Raw genomic sequence first — 24,456 nt, 5'->3', positions numbered from 1 at the left:
TTGTGACACATGGCGGATGAGGAGCAGTGAGGAGCAGTCTGTGTGATGGCGAGGAGAGTCTAAAGGTGGAGGTTAAGCAGGCTTTGAGGTTCACTTTCAATAACTGTTCTTTGGAGACTTTGGTCAGTTATTATGAAACAAATCTAATCCCGTCGCAAGTTCAGATCTTTTTTGTTGAACTTTCTGTCTGTATTCACTGACCAATGATAACTTACTGCAAGCTGTCGCACTCGCTCATTAGCTGAGCGTTGGTAATAAGCAGTATCCTCCTCATCGGCCTTTATCATGTGAGTGACTGTAATGCAATTTAAAGCAGTAGTTAATCCCAGAGTTTGTCCCATCCATGTGAAAACATGCAGATCTCGGTGTCACTCCAACATGAAACCACTAGAGGGAGCAGCTACACTGTGATTGTCACAAGAAATGAGGACCCCTGCTCTGACTGTCAAAATCATGACAAGGACAGTGATCTCTTCTGTTTTCTCCCCCTCCTTAGAAAGGTGTTTTTAGCTTCAAGTCAAGATTCAGTACCACAGTTAATCTTCTTTGCTGTAAATGTGTCTCGTCGTGAAGAAACTTTCACCATGTGACTCTGTGAGACAAAACCTGCACTTGTTACATTTTCCACATATAAATCAGATAACCTGGTTAGACTTTGTAGCACCTTTATGCTTACAATTTCACACAAATGACAACAAATAACTTTCTTAAACCCATTCAAAACAATCTGTGAATAATGTATGTAATAGATATGAATAGAATGCACAGCATGTACAGAGATAAGTCATTCATTCACAGATAAGATCAATGAAAGATCTCACTTACACAATTATAAGCTTCATTAATACATCATAGAACTTATAGTGAAAAATGAAGCCGTTCTTCTGACTGTGTGAGAGTTTGGGGGATTTTACTTGAAATCCCACCAGCACTGGGGAACTTGCCTTGTCTAGCAATACTGTATAACCTGGAAACATTTTTGTATTCAATATAACTTTTAAAACTAGCTGTAAGTCTTACATTTGGACTTTTAACAGGCTTTCATTTGACACAAATATTAGGCAAGTAGATATAAGCATCTTCGTATAAATTTGTATCACCTGCTATATGCTTAATGATATGTTAACATTTCAATTGGATTTCAAGCGAATATTGATTATTTTATTATATTATTGATTTTTTATTAGATGTGATTGATGTTTTCCAGACATCCAACATTCAATTATCTTAATTTTTAGAATTCATACATGTGTTTGACTTAATTCATAGTATTTAAATATACAAGCTATTTGAAGTTTTACTTAAAAAAATAGGTTTACGTGTCAGAAACGCCATAAACATTATTTATTGTTTCCCAATCAACGAAATCAAGTTCATGTACACTAAGCCCCGCCCCTCCGTGCATGTGAACCACGTGGCCCCGCCCCCTCCCGCAGGCTCCAATATTGTTTATGGGCGTTGATTTCCGGTATTTAGCGTCTGGATTTTCAGGTTCCACAGTGTGTCGTGTGTGTGCGTGTTGTAAGTGTGTTTGAGCGTGTGAGAGAGTTTGTATTGTGGTTGTAACCGTTCCCAGCTCGGATACTGTCACCGCCTTGCACCGCAGGCAGGCACCGTGTTCCTACATGCAAGTTCCCGTCGCGGTTCCACAATCGTTGGCCAGCAATGACCGAAAGCCCCGCGACCAAACCAGCCAACGGGGACGTGTGTCAGCGTGTCAAGAACGGACTGAAACCGGAGAAAAACGGCTTGCTGAAGAGCCTCCACCGCTGCCATGAGCGGCAGCCCAAGCACCACTGCCACCCCGAGGAGGAGGAGGTGAGGCCCGGGATGGGACGGGGAGGAGAGGCTGGTGAAGCCCGGGGAAGCATCTAGCTACTGTGTGGACTTAGGAAACAGCCGGACGATGCTGTCACTGTTGTCACTTTCATTAACTGCTGTGTTATTAGGATATAACACGATAACAGCGTCCATGTATTGACCGAGAGCTGCTGCTGATTGTCTGACAGTTTGTTGTAATCGAGCTCCGGCTCTCTCGAGCTCTTGCACAGAATACACGCCGGACTCCGTTTGAACTATCCTAATTTAAGTCGTTTTCGCTCATTCTTAATATTACACCCTTCTCGAAACACGAATGAAAATCTTTTTCTGAATAAATCCGAGAAGTAATCTAATTCGGCATAATCATATTTTCAACAAGCTGCATATGAGCTCATTAAAATACCAACTTTATGAATGGAGTCATACTATGCTCCACTGCCCCCTCAGTCGATTTAGAGGAGAGGAGGTCGTTTAAAAAGGCGGGTGTGACAACTCCTAAAGTTGACATTGCACTAAAGTCTCTTAATGTTTACTGAACAATATGTATGCCGAATTTAAGAAAGGGTCCAGCTGTAGCCTCAGATTGGGAATTTGATTGCAGGCACAAACTGGGGATAGTGTAACTCCTAACAAACCCTAAAAGACTTTTAATTGATGCCCATTCCATCCGAGCCAGTCAAACAACTTGAGACAGTTCACATTTCTTAGCCTGGATGATGGCAATAAGTCTGCTGGTTTTATCCTTATCTCATCAGTTAATCATAGAGGAAGTGGAGTGTGTTTTAGTGTGTACTTCTTTCCTTATATATCGGATTCTCCTTTCGGCCTCAAAGTGAGCTATAAAATTCTCTTTTTTGGCTCATTTTAGGGTGTATAATGGCTGCGAGTGGTAAATGTTTCGTTGAGAGAGTATGGAAAAATCAATGAAAAACTAAGACTGAAACAGTGACAGGTTAGTGATGAGGGAGACACTGAAGCAGTGCACCTGTTCAGGTAAAGCTGTCCAATGAGACTGCATGCATGCTGTGAAGCAGCTTTATCCTTAGTGGCTAATGAAATTTCCACACTTGGGTGCACTCTCTGCGACTGTCCCAATTAACAGGTCCCCTCTGGCCATGTGATTAGATGCTGTCTCTCTCTCCCTCACACACACACATACACACAAACACACACACATTTTATTTTTATTTTTTTTTTAATTTCAGTCTGAATTTTGATTTTGCACTGCTAATTAAAATGAAAAGGAATTTGCAGGAATTTTGTGACTTGTGTGTGTGTGTGTGTGTGTGACTGAGCGCCTGGTGACTGAACCTCAGCTGATTACGGTTCATGCAGATGTCAGCGTTGCTGCTTTGTAAGGTATTTGAGAGAGAGGCATGACCAGTCACATGTGGTGCCTAATAGCCATGAGCACAGCGACGAGCATGATGGCAAGGCGCAGTTGTGTAACGTCTGTGCATAGTGAGTTTCTGTCCATCCACTTGTTGAGATGGAGAAAATGGTTAGAATAGAATGTTCTTTGGAGCAGATCATACTTGTGTAAAATTGATTAATGCATTGTAGGTCGCCCTGCTCCAAGTGCACAGATTTACATCAGCACAACCAGCTCTTCCATTATTTGGCAGTCATGTCTTCCCTCCCTGGCTTGTGTCACAGTGTTTTCTTTCCTTTATAGTTAGTGTACAGTTGAACCAGAACTCAACACTGCGCTGGCTTTCGTATCTTCCTCCCACTTACTATTTGGCTGCACATAAGTCACCTCTAAGTGAGTTACAAAAACCCCAGCCAACAATAACAAAAGACAAAGTGTGTGTTTTCTCATTAGGACTAAAGGAGAGGGAGTCACAGGAAGTCAGACTGTGCATTTGCATGAAGTATTCCAAATGTGCAACTTTATTCCAGCTCCGATCTTAGCTGTGGAGATAAGTTGCAACAGGCCAGGCCGGGCCTTGTATACATAACGATGGTACCAGCTTGTATTTTTTTCCTGCTATGTTTGCAGTGGTGAAACGTCACTAAGTACATTACTCAAGTACTGTGCTTCAGTATCATTTTGAAGTATTTTGTATTTTACTTGACTATTTCCATTTTACTCCACAACATTTTGGAGGCAAATATTTTTGTACATTTCACTCCACTACATTAACCAACAAATGAAAAATGATAATGATGATAATAATAATAATGAGTACTATTATAGATTAAGATACCCCGCTTTTACTAGCTGCAACATTTTTGATGTTGACACATGAATACACCCATAGTAATAATCCAGTGATATGTATGTGTGTGTATATATATATATATATATATATATATGTATATATATATGTATTTATATATATATCACTCTGAAGTAGGCCATTCTGCATAATGAGTGCTTTTACTTATGGTACTTGAAATATATTTTAATACTAATGCGTTTTTCCTTATCAATAAGTTAACCAATAGTCTTAAAAGTTTAAATTTTTTCTATTAGAAGACTTTAAATATTTTGTCAATCATAAAGCTTTTCATCTTAAAAATTGGCATATTCCAGACAGAACATTTGGATTAACATTTGATATCCAGAGTTTACATGTTTTAAAATATAAACAGAATATTGTAATAATAAATATAAAGAAGTAGAAATGTGACTGAAACTCACGTTAACTTTTGAGAAATCTTAATTAAATCCAGAAATGTTCTCAATAATAGGTTTTCCCCATTTCTGTGCCAGTATAACAGATTTACTGGGATTAAGAAACTGTAAAAATATCATTAAGACTGACTTAAACAAACAGAACAACACCAAAAAAAAACAACAGCCTCGATTATCCCCTCTTAATTACCAGATTTTATTTGATAATATTTTAGTTTTTATGAGTGATTTCTATCGTGATGATCCAGTGCAGTAGATTTTCTGTCTTCCCCGTGTTGCCCAGGTCCATGCGGCGTCACGTCACTGCAGCCTGTACAGCCGGCCCTTCATCGAGTCTTTCGAGGAGACGCCCATGCTGGTGGCGGTGCTCACCTACATGGGCTACGGCATCCTCACCATCTTCGGCTACCTCCGCGACTTCCTCCGTCACTGGAAGATCGAGAGGTGCCACATCGCCAGGGAGAAGGAGGAGCAGAAGGTGAGCGAAGCCACAGGCGCACAACACGCCGTGATTTCTCAACATCACTTGAGTTTGTCCAGTCAAAAAAAAAGCAGGAATGAGTAGATGCAAGTCGTGGGGTGAGTCTGGAGAAGCTGTCACTCATCCAAACACGTTTGGATTTGTCTGTTAACAAACCTGGCTGTGATCCTGGTAGTGTTTTTTTGGCATGCTGCTCTTGGAGAGAGCTGTAAAGATGGCAGTTGAGCAACATGTTGTGATGATTTCCAACAGCAGGCACATGCATCGTGCAGTCAGCGTACTTTGCCTGTACCACAGTATAATGACTGTAATGTTGTGATTGTTGCACAGTGACGATGCAGTGAGCAAAGTTGCCGTCAAGGAAAAGAAGGCGTGATGAGTTTCAGGTGTCGAATGGAACTGATTTGATAGACTGAACATTTGCCTTGTTTGTGTAGCAACAAGAGTGTTGGTTGGCGAACAGAAAAGTGGACTGGATCCGTTAGTTCCTTTGCTAACCTGACTGAACCACAAGGCCTCCCTATACCAGAAGCTATAGGTTGTCATATATCAGCCACGTTTCAAGCAGTGTTGCCTCACGCTTGGTGTTGTGAAAGGAAGCATGCATGTGGTAAACAAAACCTCAGGCCGTTTGACGAAACTCTCAATCAGCTCAAAAAGAATTAAGTGTGCCTCGTTTGTACCATTTCAGATATTCCTCCAAAGGTGTCGCCGCTTTTCTCCAGAAGTCACTGCACTGTGCTCCAGAGGGTGCATTTTTGTCAACGCACGGCTAATGGTGGAATTATCAGCACATTCGCAACATGTCCTTGGCCACTGACATTGTTTTCAACCTGTTGTGTAACACATGATAGTGAAGCCCATTGTTTTTAAGTATTTGGTTTTGTTAAGGAAAGGAAGCTAGTGGGACAGACGCGGGGAAGTCATTAAATCACCGCGAGGATATCCCCTGGATGTTTCCTCCAAGAACCAAGGAAAATGAACGCCCTGAGTCGTGTGTTTAAATGTGAAAGACTACATTTCTAGAAATGGAATTCCTCCCAGCTTAGCTTTCCAGAAGTATGAATGTATGGCATGCAGCTCTCTGAAGTAGTTTTATACTTTTATATAAAAGTGAAATTCCTACCTTCTCTGCCACTCAAGTAATGCACCCCTCTCTACTCCTCCTCATCATTTTCTCTTCATCCATCCATGTGCAGGACTTCGTGCCCCTCTACCAGGACTTTGAGAACTTTTACACCAGGAACCTCTACATGCGTATAAGAGACAACTGGAACAGGCCCATATGCAGCGTCCCGGGGGCCAAAGTGGACCTGATGGAGCGAGCATCCCATGACTACAACTGGACTTTTGAGTGAGACAGACCTTCTATTCAAGAGTATGACCACTGTAATCTGTGACCTGGATGGGACAATAGCGAAGGGAAGTGTGCTGCGTGGTTAATGCCCCCAGTCAAGGATTAGTGCTAACTGTGCTAACACTCTTATCTCCTCCTGCACAAATACCAAGAGAAGTAACATGTTTCGCTTTAGAAAGGAGACGGGGGAACACACAGCAACCCTCAAGCTTCGATTGTGTTATATAATGGCGTCTGCCGTCATTATTAGTCCTCATTAATTATCTTTTAGAAATATAGATATTCAAAAATAAACTAGGGCTGCCTCTAACAATTATTTTTATTATTGATTATTTTGATTATTCTAATAGTCCTGATGACAATCCTGACTAATATGAGGATTGTCCTGATGATAATCCTCAATTTAATTGTTTGCAAAGTTTTGGTCTTGAAATGTCCATCACAGTTTCCCAGAGCCCACGTCGATGTCCTCAAGTCTTGTTTTGTCTGGCCAACAGTTCAGTTATAAAAATATTCCGTTTACCGTCATAGAAGACTTAGAAAGTGTCTGTCTGGCATCACTTCATTGTTCTGTAAAACAAATGTAAAATCTGTGTACATCACTGCAGACCCACACACAGACCAGGGCTGCTGTGGCTCTAAAGCCTGAGGCAAACTGTGACTATGTGAAAGTAACTGATCGCAAATCTAGCTAATATCTATCTAAATCAATCTAGCATATTAGTGTACCCTTTTATCCCTTATTGATGTTTCATATAAATAGAATTGTTTGTCTAGAAGATGTCTGAGTGAAAAATGCCCATCACAGTGATCATCAGAACATCATATTCTCACATTTGATGAGCTGAAACCAGCAAATGTTTGACATGTTTGTTGAATCCATGAGCATCTTTTTATAATCAGGTCTCTGCAACACCCAACACACACACCCTACTCCACCCTTTTCCTCCTGTGCATGCGGGAAAATTAGGTAAATCTGTACAAATTTGATGCAGCTCAACACAGCACCAAACCTGTGACATCAAAAGTGGCTGCAGAGTTAAAGTAGCATCCCTCAGTGACTTGGTTTCAATGCATTTTAAGTGAAGGAGTTTTTCACACAGTTCCAGTTGTTTGATAGTATTATTTTAGTGCATAACATGACAGCATTGCATGATCTGATTTCATGCTCTTTGTAGTTAAGTTAGACATTGTTCAGAAAGTCAACTCAAGTCCAATAGAAGTCACATATACTGTCTACAGTCTCAACGGCAAAAAACACATGGAACCTGAACTCAGCGTAGATTTGAATCACCTCTGTAGCAAATCATTAAAACATCTCTCAGCAGCTTAACATGGCTTTTTCCCTCTTCATATGTGACTGAGAGTCATCACATCATGTTTTGAAATTTTTCATTCCGCTTCTCTCACATGTAATTTAGAATTGTGATCCGTCTCTAAGCTCAGTCTGAATTTTCTCATCACCCCAACCCAGCGTGTGTCATCGTGACTCCACGCTGGTGTTTGGAGGACAGCTGCATCAAGCAATATGGCGGATGCCGCTCGAGATCGGAAAGATTTAAAAAAAAAAGCAAACAGGCCTTCCATGCTGTCCACTTCAATCTTGTTTTTAATTAGCTGTGCCAGTCATTGTTATTAAGTGCGCCAATAAGCCTGCAACAACATTAGCTTCCTCTCATTGATTGTTTCCTCTGTCTGATTATCTTCTCTCTCCCTTCCAGGTACACAGGTCGGGTAGTGCAGGATGTGATTAACTTGGGCTCGTATAATTACCTCGGCTTCGCTGAGAACACCGGCCCGTGTGCTGAGTCTGCAGCCGAGGTCACCATCAAGTACGGCGTCGGAGTTGCAAGCACCAGGCAGGAGATTGGTACAAACGCCCGCCGAAACACAGACGTGCACCGTTGCCTCTGCTATCACTTAAGAGCACGAGTGTGCAGGGGTGACTTCACCACAGCAAACAAAGCGTCATAGATGAGGGGTTTTTTTTTACAGTTCAGTGGAAACTAACACAGTAGATTCTGTCTGTGCACACAGCGTTTGAATGCAATGCAAATATAAACAAACTTTGTTTAATGCCTTGGCTTTATTTCACCGACATGGCAGATTTAGTTTTTTTAACCGGTGCATGATGAAACATTTGGTTGCCTCAGACAAATACAATTAGTGACTTAAAAGGGGCTCTGAGAAAGCGCGTCTGTAGTTGACCCTTAAAAGAATAGCTTGACATTATGGAAAATATTATTATTTGCTTTCTCCCAGCAAGATGAGAAGATTAGGGATGCCCTCTCAGTGAATTAAGGGTTTATTTTGACCAAACCAGAGCTGGCGTTTCTTGGAACAGTGGAAGGACTAACCAAGATTGTTTTGGTGACTTTTGTTTTACTTCCATCAAGTCTTAATGTACGGAGCCCGGAGATGACATGGTAAAAAATAATTAAAACGTGCGAACGAGATACTAATGTGTTCCCACGAGATACTAATTCGTTCTCTCAAGATAGTAACTTGTTCCCTCAAGATAGTAATCCGTTCCCACAAAATAATAATTTGTGGCCATGAAATAGGTATAATGTGCGCACAGACAGCTCCAGCGCACCCTCTGTGGGGTCTAAGGAAGAGGCATTAGAGGGGCTAAAGCGACCCGGTGGACAGGGACAGTCTGATCTTGAGGGAACGAATTAGTATCTCGTGGGAACGGATTAGTATCTTCTTCACACTTTTTCTCGACAGATTAAACAAGCTACATATGAAATAGTCTGGGTGCTCGTAGGCAGGTTAAGTTGGACTCAAAATGAGAGTAGCCATATTTCAAAAGTTGGATCAAAGCACAAAAATGGCAACATCATCTACAGACGACTCTCAGAAACTCGAAAAGTTACAAATGATGTGATCTTGATGTGTATGAAACTTTGAGTTTAATTGGAATGAATTCCAGGAGAATTTGGAAGATGTGAAAGCAGTATGTCCGTCAACGATCTGCATTTACTTAAGATATGTGTATCAAGTCAGTCTGCAGAGCAAGTGTGATAAGATCCAGATCACCCTGGAGGAAGTGAAACTCGACATATGGCTTGCAGATTTTTACTGATAAAGCAGAACCACTGACACTTCTTCCCTAACCTGAGACGTTGATGCATGCATACACTGCAGAGTATATACACATAATGCAGCACTGAGAGACAGACTGACTCCATGAGTGTCGAGCTCATGGAAGTTGATGATTTAGGTGCTCTGAAAGAAAATAGCTGTCTGGCATTATTTAGCCACAGAAGCAGGAACTTAAAGGAATTATTCAACAACATTTTGGGAAATCTGCATTCACTTTCTCACCCAGAGTTAGATGCGAAAACGTACCATGTTATATCTTGTTTGTCACAGTGTCACAAAAATGTCTAGCAGTTATCTAGCCCCAAAAAAACTTGCCATTTTTACACTGATTTACTGCAGATTCATCAAGTGAGATACAGTATGTTAATCAGTGAGCTTTAGAAGTGTTGTTAGGCCATATTTATGCAAGAATATTTCCTAAAATGTCAAACTACAGCACTGCTTTCATTTTTTACCGAGCTCGGTGTAAGCACGGCTCTGTGAGGTTCTGATTGGTGTGTGTTTGTGGTGATCGCCGGTGTGTTCGCCTCTCAGGGAACCTGGACAGACATGAGGAGATGGAGAAACTGGTGGCTAGGTTCCTGGGCGTGGAGTCAGCCATGGCGTTCGGGATGGGGTTCGCAACCAACTCCATGAACATCCCAGCATTGGTCGGCAAGGTAAGACCACAGCCAGTGCATGTTTCCAGGTAGAACTGTTTATTGTTGCAGCACACTTTTCCCACCATTATTTCCACTTGTTGCCTTGCTTTTTTTTTTTTGTCCTGGTCAGATTTCCGTCGTGTTGCCATAGTCTGTCCTCGGTCCCACTGAGCCACACTCTGTATTATGGGAACGTTAAGTTTGCTTTAGTGTATGCACTCCTGTATATTTGCCTTTGATGAAATAAGTTTCCTACCAGGCACTTCTGTTTTCACAGCGCAGGGTACATTCAGCTTTGACAAAGCTGTTCCATAACATCACACTATCACAGGTCACCAGTAGCCTCAAATACACAGAGACACAATACCGCCCTCAAGCCTCATATCAGGAGAGAACACTTCCTGTTGGCATAGGCAACTGGTGGCTCGACTGATGTCAGAGTGAAAAATAACAGAGCCCAGAGCAGTCTGCTTCATCACGTCGCTGCTGACGTTGTTTTACAGGTAGACACTTCACCGCATAGCTGGCTTCCACAGCAGTGGAGAGTGTGAGCCTGCTGCTTTAAGTGATTTTCTTCCTCTGAAATGATCAGTGGTGGAATGCATTATCCAGTTTATCAAAAATCAAATTCCAAATCCGCAAATATGGAGATACAAGTAACTAGTAACTAAAGCTGTCAGACAAATCTAGCGGAGTAGGAAGTGAGATGCAGTGGAGCCAAAATCTGAAACTTAAATAGATCTGTATGTGCAACACTGTCTGCTCTCTCAGATGGACAAAAACAAATCAGACAGACCTGAATATGTGTAAATGAGTCATGCATGTGGTGTCCTGCAGGGCTGCCTGATTCTGAGTGATGAGCTGAACCATGCCTCCCTGGTCCTGGGAGCCAGACTCTCCGGGTCCACCATCAGAGTCTTCAAGCACAACAGTGAGTCTGTGGTCACAAGAAGGTCCTCCTTTCAGTCCTGTATGTCCCCCGCCTGCATTTATACCGTAGGTCCATTTATCTGTGAGTCAGCCCCACAGTTTACATGGTTTGCCATTCATTACTTCCTTCTCTAGATGTCTCAATATCTTTTATTACTCTTATCATCCCATACTATATCACTTGGATATCCTAGTAGTTATACTGTATCACATACTTGGAGCAATAACGATTTTCTCACTTATCCTTCCATATGCTGTGTGTCACCACTGTGTGATAGTTTCATCTCATCACTGTCATTCACACAAAGGCGCTATTGGAGGGCTAGCTCTGCATTTTACGTCTCTGCTTAAGTGTCATGATTTGAGTATGATGAATAGCCGATCCAACCCAGATTGTGAGTGCCCTATTGGTATTCAGCACGCTGCATCTTCTTTCTGTCACGCAAACTTCATTATATTGATTCAAAAAATCATCTGTAATTGTATGTCACATGCAGAGGAGAAGCGCTAGCAAGTGCTAATGGTGGCTAGCTAGCTAAAACAAGTATTTTGAGTATATCTTTAAAGTATATTAAAGTACAAGTATATAAACATAGGTGTATAAATATATATAGTTCTTACTCTCATAGAACATGGGATACATCATTATAAAGTGTAATAATTTGTGTGTGTCATTTGTTGTAAAAACTGATTAGCCACCAACTGTTTAATAGCTATTAGGCTAACTAGCCACAGCTTGGCTCTGCAGCTACACCCACATACTATAATTGTTATTAATGAGCAGGTAATCTGGTTGGGTTCGTCATATTAAGTAGATAATGCAGTGTTTGTCGTTTTCTATGATACAGCAATGAAAATGCTGATGTAAGATGCTTAATGATAATTACTTATGCCTTCACAGTTAGCTGCTAATGGTTAGCAACCAACCTTTTTACACCTAGACATTAGCTACCAGCTAATTAGCCAAAACTCCCCACCTTGCCACTTAGAAGCAGTTGTTTGTCTAGTTCTACTTAAAAGTCAGTTCACTGTGTGGTTGAATGTAGCTTCCCGTGTCAGCTACAATGCTGCATCCACAAACAAACCAAAAACCCCAAGTTATTTCCGAAGTAAATGTGGTTTGGTTTGTTTTGAACAAGTGACTGGTTGTCATTTTTTGAGCATTATTCTGCCACCGTTGTTGAGACCACAACTTTGAACTCTGTCTTGATGTTTCCTGTCAGACATGCAGAGTCTTGAGAAGCTGCTGAGAGAAGCCATAGTTCACGGGCAGCCCAGGACTCACCGACCATGGAAGAAGATCCTCATCGTGGTAGAGGGTATTTACAGGTAGCTTATTGATGTTCCTCTTAAGATAAATGTTTAAATGAAACATTTAAGGCGTTTTAAGTTTTGTTTGATAGTATCTCTTCTTTCTCTTGGTTGGTTTCTGAGCTTCGTGTTTCAAGGTTATTGTAATGTCAAAGTGTTGGCGCAGAACACGACAGAAAGGCTGTTATCAGTGCCGAGATTGAGCCCACGGGCAGGGACATCAATGTTTGCAGAATTTCCAGATAACCATGTGTTTGTGGCCAAAAGCAGTGGAACAAAAGTAGTTGGCCATTTTAAAACCCCAGGATTTCCTTCCTAGTTTCAACATGAACACTGCCTAACTTAGTTGCACAAGCAGTTGTTTCATCAGATGTTGTGGTCAGCTGATTCGATCTATGCTGAGCAAAAACACACTTAAGTTAGTTTAAGCTATTTAAAATGTAACGCTCTCACACGGTCTAATTTCCTCCTTTTTTGGAGCTAGTTCTCTGTATTAGCTTGTGTCCTGCACAAACACAACACAGAAGCACTTGTCTTCTGTGGATGGCTCTTGTGGTCCCATTAGGTTCAGCAGTATCAACACTCCCGGGACTGGATTGCTGGTTGACAGAGCTGATTCAGTGCTTGGTTAGCTCTTACTGGTTGAACACGCAGTGAGCAGCTTTAATGGGCTGCACTACATGGTAATCTACAGCTGCGAGATGCAAGCAAATCATGCACCTTTTTGCTGCTCTGGCGTTTCCTATGACATTGCTCGCAGTATTTGCATTTAACATACCTTTTATATGTTAACATAGCATTTGAGACAGGTCCCAACTTAGACCTTGAGTGGAGAACAGCCACTCCCGTGAGCTCACATATCCTGGGTTGTCAGGAAAAAAATGAACATGAAGTTGACTGCTTGACACTTGTTACAACAGCTTTTACATTCCCTTTTCCTCCCTGCAGCATGGAGGGCAGCGTAGTGCGCCTGCCAGAGGTGATCGCCCTGAAGAAGCGCTACCGGGCCTACCTTTACCTCGACGAGGCCCACAGCATAGGTGCCCTGGGATCGAGGGGGAGAGGTGTGGTCGATTACTTTGGGCTAGACCCCTGCGATGTGGATGTCATGATGGGCACATTTACCAAGAGCTTCGGCTCTGCGGGGGGATACATCGCAGGGAAAAGGGTGAGAATGGAGGATTGTAGGGTTTTCTTTATTGCCATTTTGTCTTGTTTTCATAAGGCAGAGCTGTAAAAACTTGTAGTCACAAGGCACGGAAAGATTCCAGTTCAGCAACCTTGTCCTTATTAAACAAGGCTAGACAGCAATCTTACTAAAAGTGCTTTAGTTTTAAATAATCTCCCAAGATCAGAGGTAACAGTGTCAAGTGACAAAGCGTCTTAAGCGTGACAGAAACGACACCTATCATCTCAGCAATGTGGATTTACAGCCTTGCAGTGGCTGTACGGTGCATTCCTGACATATTAGCCCTGTCCTATTCACTGTGATGGCGTCAGTTTATCAAAACTAAAGGACACAGGTTCACAGAAATCTTGACTTCAGCAACGTCTTTGTCTCTATGAAACACTGAGACGATTGTGACACCTGGACTGTTGAGAAATGTAAACAAAGCAAGATGAGCCTCAGCAGATGTGTAGCCAAGTTTTAAATTAATTGAATATTGGATGCTCTCAGTTTGTCCCATGTCCAGGAATGTGTCATCAAGTTTCAGCATGTAGCTTACAGCATAAAGTGTCAGTGATCTGTGTGTGTAGCAGAACAGTGAGGATGAGTCATAGGCTCAAATCTGTTTTTTAAACCTTTTTTTTCATCGGTTTTTATCAGAAGTTCAGTAATTTTTTCTAAATTTTTCTGTATAAAAATGAAGTTTGCATTGGATGTCAGAATATATATATTATTGCAATATGTACCAAACATTATATATAGATTGAACAGAAAACAACCAACTTTGACAGGCTCTTTTTCTCACAGTGAATTGAGCCACGCCAAGTCTCAGTTACAAAGAGTCCCAGACTCTCCATGTTGGTAGAGACTGTAGAGTGAAACTCCTCATGCATATCTACTTACATCTCCTGTGTATCTGCTGGGTTTAGGAGCTTATTGAGTACCTGCGCTCCCATTCCCACAGTGCAGTCTACGCCACCTCCATGTCTCCTCCTGTGGTGGAGCAAATCATCACTTCTATGAAGTGCATTATGGGAGAGGATGGCACAACGATCGGTGAGTGGTGCAACAGTATTAAAGGTGCACAGTGGAGTTTTTCACCTCGCGGCTCTAAGGAGCAGTTGTTTCAAAGCGGCAGCGTCACGTTTTGGGGTTATCGATCTGTACGGTACGTCCATTTGATTCACGTGAGCAAGATATCTCAGGAATACTTTGAGGGAACTTCTCCAAATTTGGCACAAACGTTCACTTGGACTCAAGGATGAACTGATTACACTGTGGAGGTCATTGGTGACACTAATCTTTAGTGTCCACCTTGAAGCTGTGCTGATTGCAGAGATCTTCTGTGCACCACAAGCTCATTGGTTCTGCTGATATTGAGCTTCAGGTGATTGTTGTTGCACCATGTGATGAAGCTCTCTATCAGGCCTCTGTACTCCTCTCCCCTGATGTGAGTCTGGACAGACATGGATGTAAACCTCAACATGACTGGTTGGCAGAGGTAAGGATGTAAACACTTTTGTTAGACCTCACGGATGCACACAAAGCGTTTTGGAGGGTAACACTGAGCATAAACATAACTCTCGTTTGTCTACAAGAAAACTCCACTGGGCACCTTTAAGCTGGATGCCTGACTGAGATTCAGGTGTAATGAAAGGTTTCCCTGCTGCATTTCACATAATTTCTTGTGTGTCAGTGTGTTTTGTTTGTTTGGAAGTCTATGAAATGGTAATGTTAATTTGTACACTCACCCTAAAATGGGATTCCTTGGTACGCGTCATGAAGTCCTCATATCTCAGCCACTAAAAGAGGCCCCTTGGTATCCGCAGATAGGAACTACAAAACTGTCGTTCTTAGCAGGCTTGTTTTATTTGAATAGCATCAAATGCTTCAAAGTAGCCCACCAGCTCAAATAACACCATCAAGGGTTCATTTATTGTGACAACATTAGACATTTTACTCTTCAGATGGATGAAGCAGCTGAGACCAACAGACTCTCAATGAATAACCATCATCAGATGCTGTCCTAGCTAAACATTTGAAATGAACTCTGTGTAGCTGCTCTCTGGCTTAGCTGCTGTAATTGCCATCAGTTGCCACCAGGTGTCAGTGCACACTAATGAAATCTAGGACAGACTCAACATCACACGGGCTTCTCTGAGACCAGCTACTCCTCCGAGAGTTGAAGCTGCACCTGCACCTGATTTTCTCATTGGTGGGAAATCCGATATTTATGATAATAAATAAATCATGTTGTAAATTTAATATAGAAAATGAAAAAAGTCCCAAAGTTGAGCCCAGACTCTGCACAAATCCCATCTTTTTCAATGGCGCTAGCAAACCCTAACCTCAGTCATGCATAAGTTTAATTATCTGTTATGGACAGCACACAGCTGGGGGGGAAATACTGCTTGAGGAGCTCAGTGCAGAGAGTTAAATGGAGATAATCATGTTCACCTGCTGCCCCTGGTGGAAATCATCTATTTTTTGTGGCTGTGAAGTTGTACCCTGGCATTTGAGTGGTAGATCCTTGCATTTGGCTCTACTATTACAAGGCTAGTCCAGATAAATCTTACTTAGGTAAGATTTTGCCTTTGTGCTATTTTTTTTAACCCAACAAACAGTTTCCATGTTTGTTGCTGGTGTAGCCTCTATTATTTATGAGGTCAGGAAAACACACAGACCTGTGTGTCTGTGCAACAATCTGTAAGCAATAGTCTTTTTCTGACTAGTTGTGAACCACATGTGTGTGAGAACTAACAAAGTTTGCAGTCTTGTGTTTGATGCAAAACCAGCATTTCAAAGACCTCTGTGAATCTCCTGATCTCCTGTGGGAGAAAAACATTACAGAGAAACTAAAAACCTGATCTCCCCGTGGTGCCTGGATGCTGTAACAGTCAGATGTTTTCTCACACTCGCTCATGAATGCGACTGTTTTCAGCTGCTTGTCAGCCTTCCTTTTTATCTTTTCAAAGCATCGTCATCTTTTTTTTTGTTTGTTTTTTTTTCCCCCAACTAGAAATATCAAATCTGGCAAAGAGAAAAACACGCTTGGAAATGAGAGCAGTCTTTGTTTAACTCTGACATTTCATATACTGTTTATTTCACCCCAGCACTTTTTTTTTAACTTTCAATAGTACGTAAATTGTACTGAATAGCAATGAGGAATATTCAGTACAGCTCTATGAATGTCCACAAACTGTACATTAATAACATGAGACTTTATGAGTAACATGTTCAAATCAAAATGACCTCATAAACAGTGGTCAGCACACTGTAAATAAACCAGAAGGATGTTATAAATACGGCCTTTGCAAGCATTTGATAGAATTGTGGTGACCCTTTCTTGCCTTTGCTGTTAACGCTCATGTTTTTCATCACCCCGAGGCTGTGACCGTGTGCGACAGCTGGCGGAGAACACAGTCTATTTCCGCAAGAGGCTTCGAGAAATGGGCTTCATCATCTACGGCAACGAGGACTCACCTGTTGTACCCATGATGCTCTACATGCCCGCCAAGATAGGGTGAGCACTAACCCCCATAAACCATATTTCCTAGATTTTTTTTTCTTTAAAAAATGATACAATAGCTAATAATTGCACTCAAATTGTGGACTTTCCAAAAAGAACCTTTGTATTTTTGCTCATTTCTATAATAAACATGGAGCAGAAATCTTAACTTAAGGCTCACTTATCTTTTTCCAACTGCATTTCACTCTTCCTCAGTGGATGTTGCCATGGAGATGGCTCAATGCCATTAGAGATTTAAAAAAAAAAAAAAAAATTTAAGTGTACATGTATTCAATCAGCTGTCCACGTTCATCCAATCAGAGCAGTGAGAAACCTTTATTTTAAGGTCAGCGTTGAGCTGACATGCCATGTGAATGTCTTTATGAACCCATACGGTGTCCCTGTGTCATTTATTGCTCTGTCTCCTCATGTTTGTCCTGTCAGAGCGTTTGGCAGGGAGATGCTGAAGAGGAACATCGGGGTGGTGGTCGTGGGATTTCCAGCTACACCCATCATCGAGTCCCGCGCACGCTTCTGCATCTCAGCCGCCCACACGAAAGACATGCTCGACAGGGTAACAAATCGCTTTCACTCCTGAGCGGCTTACTTTCAGACGGATGAAAAACAACGTTAGTCACGGGATCTTAGTTTGAGAACATTATTAGAATATGGAAACAATGTGCCGGCAAAACAAACACTCGAAACATCTTTTTTTTTTAATTTAACTTAAGTGTTCCCATTTGACGTATTGTACCAGAGTTAGCTGAAGGCCATTTTAATGGAAACTTCTTCAAACAAGACAATGCTTAATTTTACCAGTTAATATCTTAACCCTATCTACAGTTAATTCCCCATCAACCTTTCACACAGTACATTATTAAACCCTGCTAAATCATTACCACTGAAAACCCTCTTCTGATTGGTTGGCGGGTGTTTGTTACACTGATCGCTGAGGGACGTCACAAACACGGCAGTCAGCAGCTCCTACACTCTCACTGCCTTGTGTTCAGTGTGCAAAACCTGCTTCACTTTCCGTTATTTTCAGACCGGACTCGTATTGGTGTGTTGACCATCTTTGCATATGCACTCTGCTTTGCCCACACAGAGAAACGTCTGGCTGAAGCCACAACCGTTCAGTGAAACACACTCTGGGTTGTTAGAATTAGTCGGAATTGTCAGTCCCAAGCCCGACTGAACTACACTCATGGGTATTTTAGCTTAATAGAGTTCCGGGGGGGTGTGACTAATTACGAGACTTGTGCACAAATCAAGTTTTTGTCAGGCATGAAGCTTGTTAGCTACACAATTAATGTGTCCAGGAGGAAATGCATATAGGGTGCATATTCTACCATTGGCAGGCTTATCTCAGGAGTAGGGGTTTTCACCTGAAGGGGCCGATTTGCGTCAAAGCTACACGCTTTAAAATTAGGGCCCTTCTGTTTCTAAATTGGGGCTGTGATTGATGAAGTTGTTTGCAGCTCAGCCAGAGATGAAGATGACATTTAAAGGGCAGTCTAATGGAAGGGAAAAGTGTGTAACACAGGTGGGATCTCTAGTGACCCCAAATGTTTGCTTCTGGAGATGTCCGAGTCGCTTCAGATGCTCAGAACCCCTCCCCGCTGTGCGTCTGACATCCCTACAGCAGATGCCTCTAAAAAGACGGGTCTGCCGCTCTCATCAGGAGTATCAGGAAAAGTTCACTGGAAGTTGCAAAATCGACAGTGAAGCGTGAGCCGGATCACTCTGCAGGTTAATGTGCCGTGTATTCACAGCGTATTCCCCGTGTTAACAGTTCAGAGCTGCACTCTAACCATCCTCTTCACCCGTTGTGTTGCTCTGCATAAGCCCAGACGGTTTAGCTGCGATCGCTCTTGGCAACGCATCAAAAAGCCGCCCACTCTTTTCAACGAGGGCTCTTCCTCTGCTGCGCTGAGCTCACTGCAGACCTGCCCGCTCTGTACGGTCATAAACATCAGTCTTTCTCTCGTTTTAGCATAAATACAGATTATTTCACACAGCGGGTGAGCCTTCCCCTGTTTACCTGTTGTGACCTCGTGGCTCACTTGGCTCAGATGCCTGCTCTGTCTCCAGGAAGTGCTGCTGTATCAGGGGTTGTTGTTCCTGCTCTTCTTCGTGCCCTTCAAAAAGTAAAATACAGTGAAGACAGGGAGTGGGAGTGTTGTAGTGCTTTTATCCGTCGTGATGTTAAAATCTCTCTTTGTTAGCCTTCCTCTCTGTCTCATTCTGCCATGCTTTGATGTGTTGTGTCGATTTGTGTGTGTCTTTTATCTGCTGGCGAGCGTTCAGTTTTGCCTTCTCCTTCAAACACACCCACGCGCATACTCCTAAAGCTAAATGATTTTACTGTTGTCCTTCTCAAGACATTTCATTTCACTGACCACATTAAAACCCTAACCCTGAAGCCTGAAGCAAATGTTGAATCACACTAATCTGCACTGACTTCTTGAAGAGCAGATCAAGAACACTTTATTTGGAGTGTTCTGCACCAAGAATGGTCTGTTAATACCATTCACATACATTATATGGCAACTTGGGGTGGGTGATATGGCCCTAAACAGTATTTCTCTAACAATTTCTCAATCATACATCAAAACACTGACATATCTTTGGTTTTGAACTCACAATGGCTGTTGAGCTCTCCTTGTACTCAACCAGGTGCTTCTGCTCGAGGCGTGAACTAAGTTTGTTGTATTGCCCCTTTCTGTTACAGTTTACTTACACTTCTTACGTATTGCCCCGGTTTATTGGGTATCTGATGTTTTGTAACAGCTTCCACGCTACTGAAGTCGCTTCCCGTTTTGGAAGCAGCTCCTCCACTGTGGAGCCGGTTGCAGTGTCACGTTTGCTGCACTAACATGTTTTTTACATTGAAGAGTCAAACGAGTATGTGTAAAGAGAAAGGGGGTTGCTCATCGAAAGCAACAAACCCACAGAGTGATCACCTGACTGCGGTTCCCCTCAGGTCTATGGAGCTTTTAAGCATTTTAGCTTGTTATTTTGGTTTCCAGACCCAAAACCTTACAGTCTCACTGCTGTCATTAAACTAGTTGTCAGATGCAGCAGGCAGCTGTTTACAGCAAAGAAAAGCTCTGAAAAACCAACTGCAGGCTACCTGCTCAGCACCAAACAGCATGCAGACGCAGTTAGCGACTAGCATAGCAGAGCATTTAGCAGCTAAAGAGCTGAAACAAGAGTGAGTGTAGGACTGACATTTGTGAAGTAGCCACAAACGCAACTCCAAATGAATAATAATGTTGCTCCTTCTCTGCCTAAACTTTTGGCTAACACACTCGCCGTAGCAACTTTCAAGCTTGTTGTGCCACCCCCTACCCAGTGGCTAATATATTTATTCATGCGAAACTGTTGGGAATATTGTTTCAGGTAGAAATTTGTAGAAAATTCCCAGTTTCTAGAAACATCAAATTGCATGAAGAAAATTAATCAGCATTTCACATTTATACACACTCCACACACATGAAACTGTCAGCAAAACAGGGTTTTTTTTCTTTGTGATGTACCTGAAAATCCCATAAGGAGGCAACAATCCAACTGCAGTATCCTGTTCAAATCTACCAGGGCACATGTTACCTTCAGTAATCTGTAACGTTGCACCAGTCACCCCCAAGTCCTATTGTCATTGTTGATCATGCAACTGCTTGAAATGTAGAAAGTTCGAATTACATTAGTCCAACCAAGCACCATTAAGACCGAATGTCCTCAGTTTGGGTGCAGAGTTTAAGCCAGAGTGAACACTTGCTGCTGTTCAGACGACACATCTGTCTGAACTCATCGCCTCCTGTGGCCTAACAAGATGTCCCACTGCTGGCTTCACCTCAACCCAAGTAATAGGAATGAAAAATTGGAAAGACTGGGTCTGTCTGTAGCATTAAAGTTAGTGGTGTTTTCTGTTTCAGTCCAAGTTTGTGATTTAATCTTACAAGACGGGTGTGTTTTTTCCATAAAAAAATCTTTCTTGTTGCAGCTTTAAATTTCCTGGAGCCCCATATTGCCCTTCATGGTGACAGCCTTTTTTATTGTATAAATGTCTCCACAGGCGCTGAGTGTCATCAGTGAGGTAGGAGATCTCCTTCAGCTCAAGTATTCCCGACACAGAGTACAGCCGTCTTTGGCGCGGCCCTTTGACGATAATGTGTACGAGGACATTGACGACTGATGAACCCCTCCTCTCCCGAAGTGGCGTGAACCTAAACAACCCCAGAAAATGCAGACCGGGTCGAGATGGGTCACAAGTCTTCCACAAGGACTGAGACGTGCATAGGTGCCCCTTGTCACTAGCTTGCCATAAAATAACCCCCCACAACAAAAGAAAAAACTACCATCTGATTCTACTTTGCCTTACCTAAACATGCAGAAATTGTGGTGAACACACTGAAAAGCAGCATCTCTGCTTTTTTTCCTGTGTACTTTTATTGCTTTTTGGATATTATTTTGTGTCTAAGAATTTTTTTTGTTAGTTGTGTGTGTGTATGTCCGCAGTGCTTATGGTATCTGTCATGTCAAGCCTTGTGGTTGTGTATGTGAAGTGGACGAATGTCTCAGAAATTGCAAGCATTCTTTTTTTTCATAATACGGATCTGAAGTGAACTTTATTTGGGTAAAAATAACTTTGAAATGTCAGTTAACAGAACAAGTCCAGTTCGTCCATCCAGGATCGTTCAGATCAGTGATTAGAGCAATTGGCCAAAAGTAGAAAGCACTGGATGTTGCACTTTTTGCACAGGACAACGTCAGTGACCAGATTTCATCCCCGTCCGCCTCATTGTTTGCAAAATATCTTACAAACTGAAATAGATTTGAAGGATTATATATTTAATAATCCAGATCTGGAATCTCTGCATTAGATAATTTAGATTTTTCACTCCTAAACTTAACCCCAACATCCACCTGGCATTCTTCTAAGGCTTGCTTTTGATGACAGTGTGCACTCTACATGGCAGCTTCTAGTTTTGGTAAAGATGGTTGTGTTCGTTAAAACAGGTTAAACATTCCCCCATTTCTTTTTAGGAAGTTAAGACCAGTCTCAAAAGCCCTGCTGATGACGCCACGTGGCCGTACTGCGCCTTGAACCTGACTTGGCCACGCATTCTTGAACCAACTGAAATTTGATCACATTGCATTGTTGTCTTTCCACCCTTGGTTCTTCTAGACAGGCTGAAAATCTACAGTAGAACAGAGTGAAGCATGGCACCTCCATCAAAAGGGGTGGTGATGTAGCACGACAAAAAGAATGAGGATACAGCCAGCAGGCATTTAGCATAGCATAGCCTAAAGGGGAATACGTCCAGCCTGTAGCTTCCTGTAAAACCACAAATTGCTTTGAACCAATTAAACACCTTTCCATTTCCAGTCTTTATGCTAAGCTAGGCTAATAACCTGCTTGCTCTAGCTTCATAGTTATCATACAGACATCAGAGTTGTATTGATCTTATCTAACTGTTCCTTTAAATGCAGATCAGTGGGGTGTTAAATGTTTGCCACAGTAAGCCGATTCACTTAGCAACGTTACATGTCGCCGTCACTGGCATCCGTCAGTGTAATTGTGTGTTTTTCACTTAACCAGCTTGGTGTGCATTTGAGTAGCTATTGAATCACACACAGCCTCAAAGATTAAGTTTAACACAACTCTCAGATCATAAGGCCAAAGTTGTGACGGTCACATTAGTCTTTTTTCTCGTATTCAAAGGCCAGTATCTGCCCAATATAAAAGCCGCTTTATTGGTATCAAAGCTCTAGTTAAAAGCTTAAGTCTCAAGGGTCAGTTTAGTCACTTCAGGAAGTGTAAAGACTTTAAGTTCTGTTTGAATACTTATATCTCCAGGCCAGAAAGAACATCTAATCTATAAGGACTTAAGTCGTCTGTATGTGATTCAGCACTGTTTGTAATACCCTTAATTTCCACCCTATCTCTTGGGTGCTTATTAGTAAAAAACCTCATTGCTTCATGTCAGATAATGTTTAAAAGCCTTGTAAAACAAAGTGCTATCTCTGTGCTGTGACTCAAAAGTCATTAATAACTTTAATCAGTGTGACTGGGGACGGGCTTGTGTGTTTGCTTGCATGGTTTTGGGTATTAATGTGCGCGTTGCTGCACTTTTACCTTGCTTTACCTCCATGTAAACGCCTCTTGATCTCTTGGTTTATCTTTCCACTGTGCTGCTGAACTTTGGGACAACACTGCTCCTAAATGAAGGCAGCTGTAAAATCCCACATGCATACATTCACGCTTGCATGTATGCACACTGACAAGTATTGTGAAACCACTCGTTCATCATATTAATGCATGTACAGTAAGAATTAGTCATTGAAGCTGCTCTGCGCCACACCCAGTGGTGCTCAACGATATACACTGTTCTGCTAGATGTGATGTTTTTGAATGTTGTCAGAAAATTCCACTTCATTCCAGAGAAAGTTAACATATCTGTCTGGGTTTTGGGGAGGTTCTTTCCCCCCCGTTCATATTAATGTTTGTCTGTTACTGAAAATGGGAGGTGTTTGTGTGATTTAGTTCCGTACTGTAAAAAAAAACATCTTAGAGCCTGAATCTTGGAGTTACAAATGATTGTCCACGAGCTAAAAGCTCCGAGTTACAATGTTACACATATAGATACAGAATGTCTTTTTATGTATTTTTAAGTTTTCGCACAGGAAAGTCATCAAATGATACAAAAGAAAATATCAAAATATGATTATGTAAAACCCCAAGACCTTATGGCCCAATGTCTTAATGATGCTATTCTCAATATAAATGAACAATAACCAGATGTACTATTACGGCACCTTGAAGAATAATCCATTTGGTCTTTGATATGCTATCTGTGATAACTACAGTATGTCCCCTTTACGCTCTTAATCATGTAACTGCTCTGGGTTTGAGAAGGACATGCACAAAGGCAAAAAACCTTCATGCCTTTAAGGTCTGTGAGCTTTGTCGGTGTGAGATGGAAAATGGTCCCAATATTTTGTATAAAGTTTATATTGTTTCACTGAAAAGGAGCTATTCAGAATATTTTGTTTACTATAGGGTAACCCGTAAACTATGGTTATCACTATTACTGGCAGCTTTTGTTCAAAGTGCTAGAGTGTGCCAATAATAGAGGCAATCAATTCAATGGTTGAGTGCAAGTTACCACCCATCAGAGATAATTATTTTCTGATATAGTGCCTTTTGAAGCGAATGGTTTTCTAAGAATCCTCATTATATTAAGTGTCATAACTTGGATTGTTCATTTTCACAATCTTATTTGACTTCTTTTACTACTTTGTCTTCAACGATACTTACAATTAGCACTGGTTGTGTTCTCTGTGTTGACTAATTTCCATGCATTTGATCATAGAAAATACACTCTTTGCAACATATCAGCAAATGAATAATACGTATGTAAAGTGTCACCCATGTCAGTGGTATCAGTAGGTCATTAAACAATGAAAAGCTATTTTGAATTGCCTTC

The 24,456-nt window shown here is 41.7% G+C and overlaps 1 protein-coding gene across 1 annotated transcript; it reads left to right on the top strand.

Annotated features, from left to right (window-relative positions):
• Nucleotides 1-1,491: 1,491 nt before the first annotated feature.
• On the top strand, nt 1,492-23,615 carry LOC121618104 (serine palmitoyltransferase 2-like). Its single transcript, XM_041953388.1, has 12 exons — nt 1,492-1,818; nt 4,746-4,940; nt 6,143-6,297; nt 8,022-8,170; nt 9,943-10,067; nt 10,887-10,980; nt 12,203-12,308; nt 13,239-13,458; nt 14,388-14,514; nt 16,846-16,981; nt 17,411-17,540; nt 21,042-23,615. The coding sequence occupies exons 1-12, from the start codon at nt 1,666-1,668 to the stop codon at nt 21,159-21,161; spliced, it is 1,710 nt and encodes a 569-aa protein (XP_041809322.1). The 5' UTR covers nt 1,492-1,665; the 3' UTR covers nt 21,162-23,615.
• Nucleotides 23,616-24,456: the final 841 nt, after the last annotated feature.

Source organism: Chelmon rostratus, chromosome 15, assembly GCF_017976325.1.
Source record: "Chelmon rostratus isolate fCheRos1 chromosome 15, fCheRos1.pri, whole genome shotgun sequence".
NCBI lineage: Eukaryota > Metazoa > Chordata > Actinopteri > Chaetodontiformes > Chaetodontidae > Chelmon > Chelmon rostratus.
Note: the sequence above shows the minus strand (reverse complement) of the source record. Positions and strands in the feature narration are given on the sequence as shown.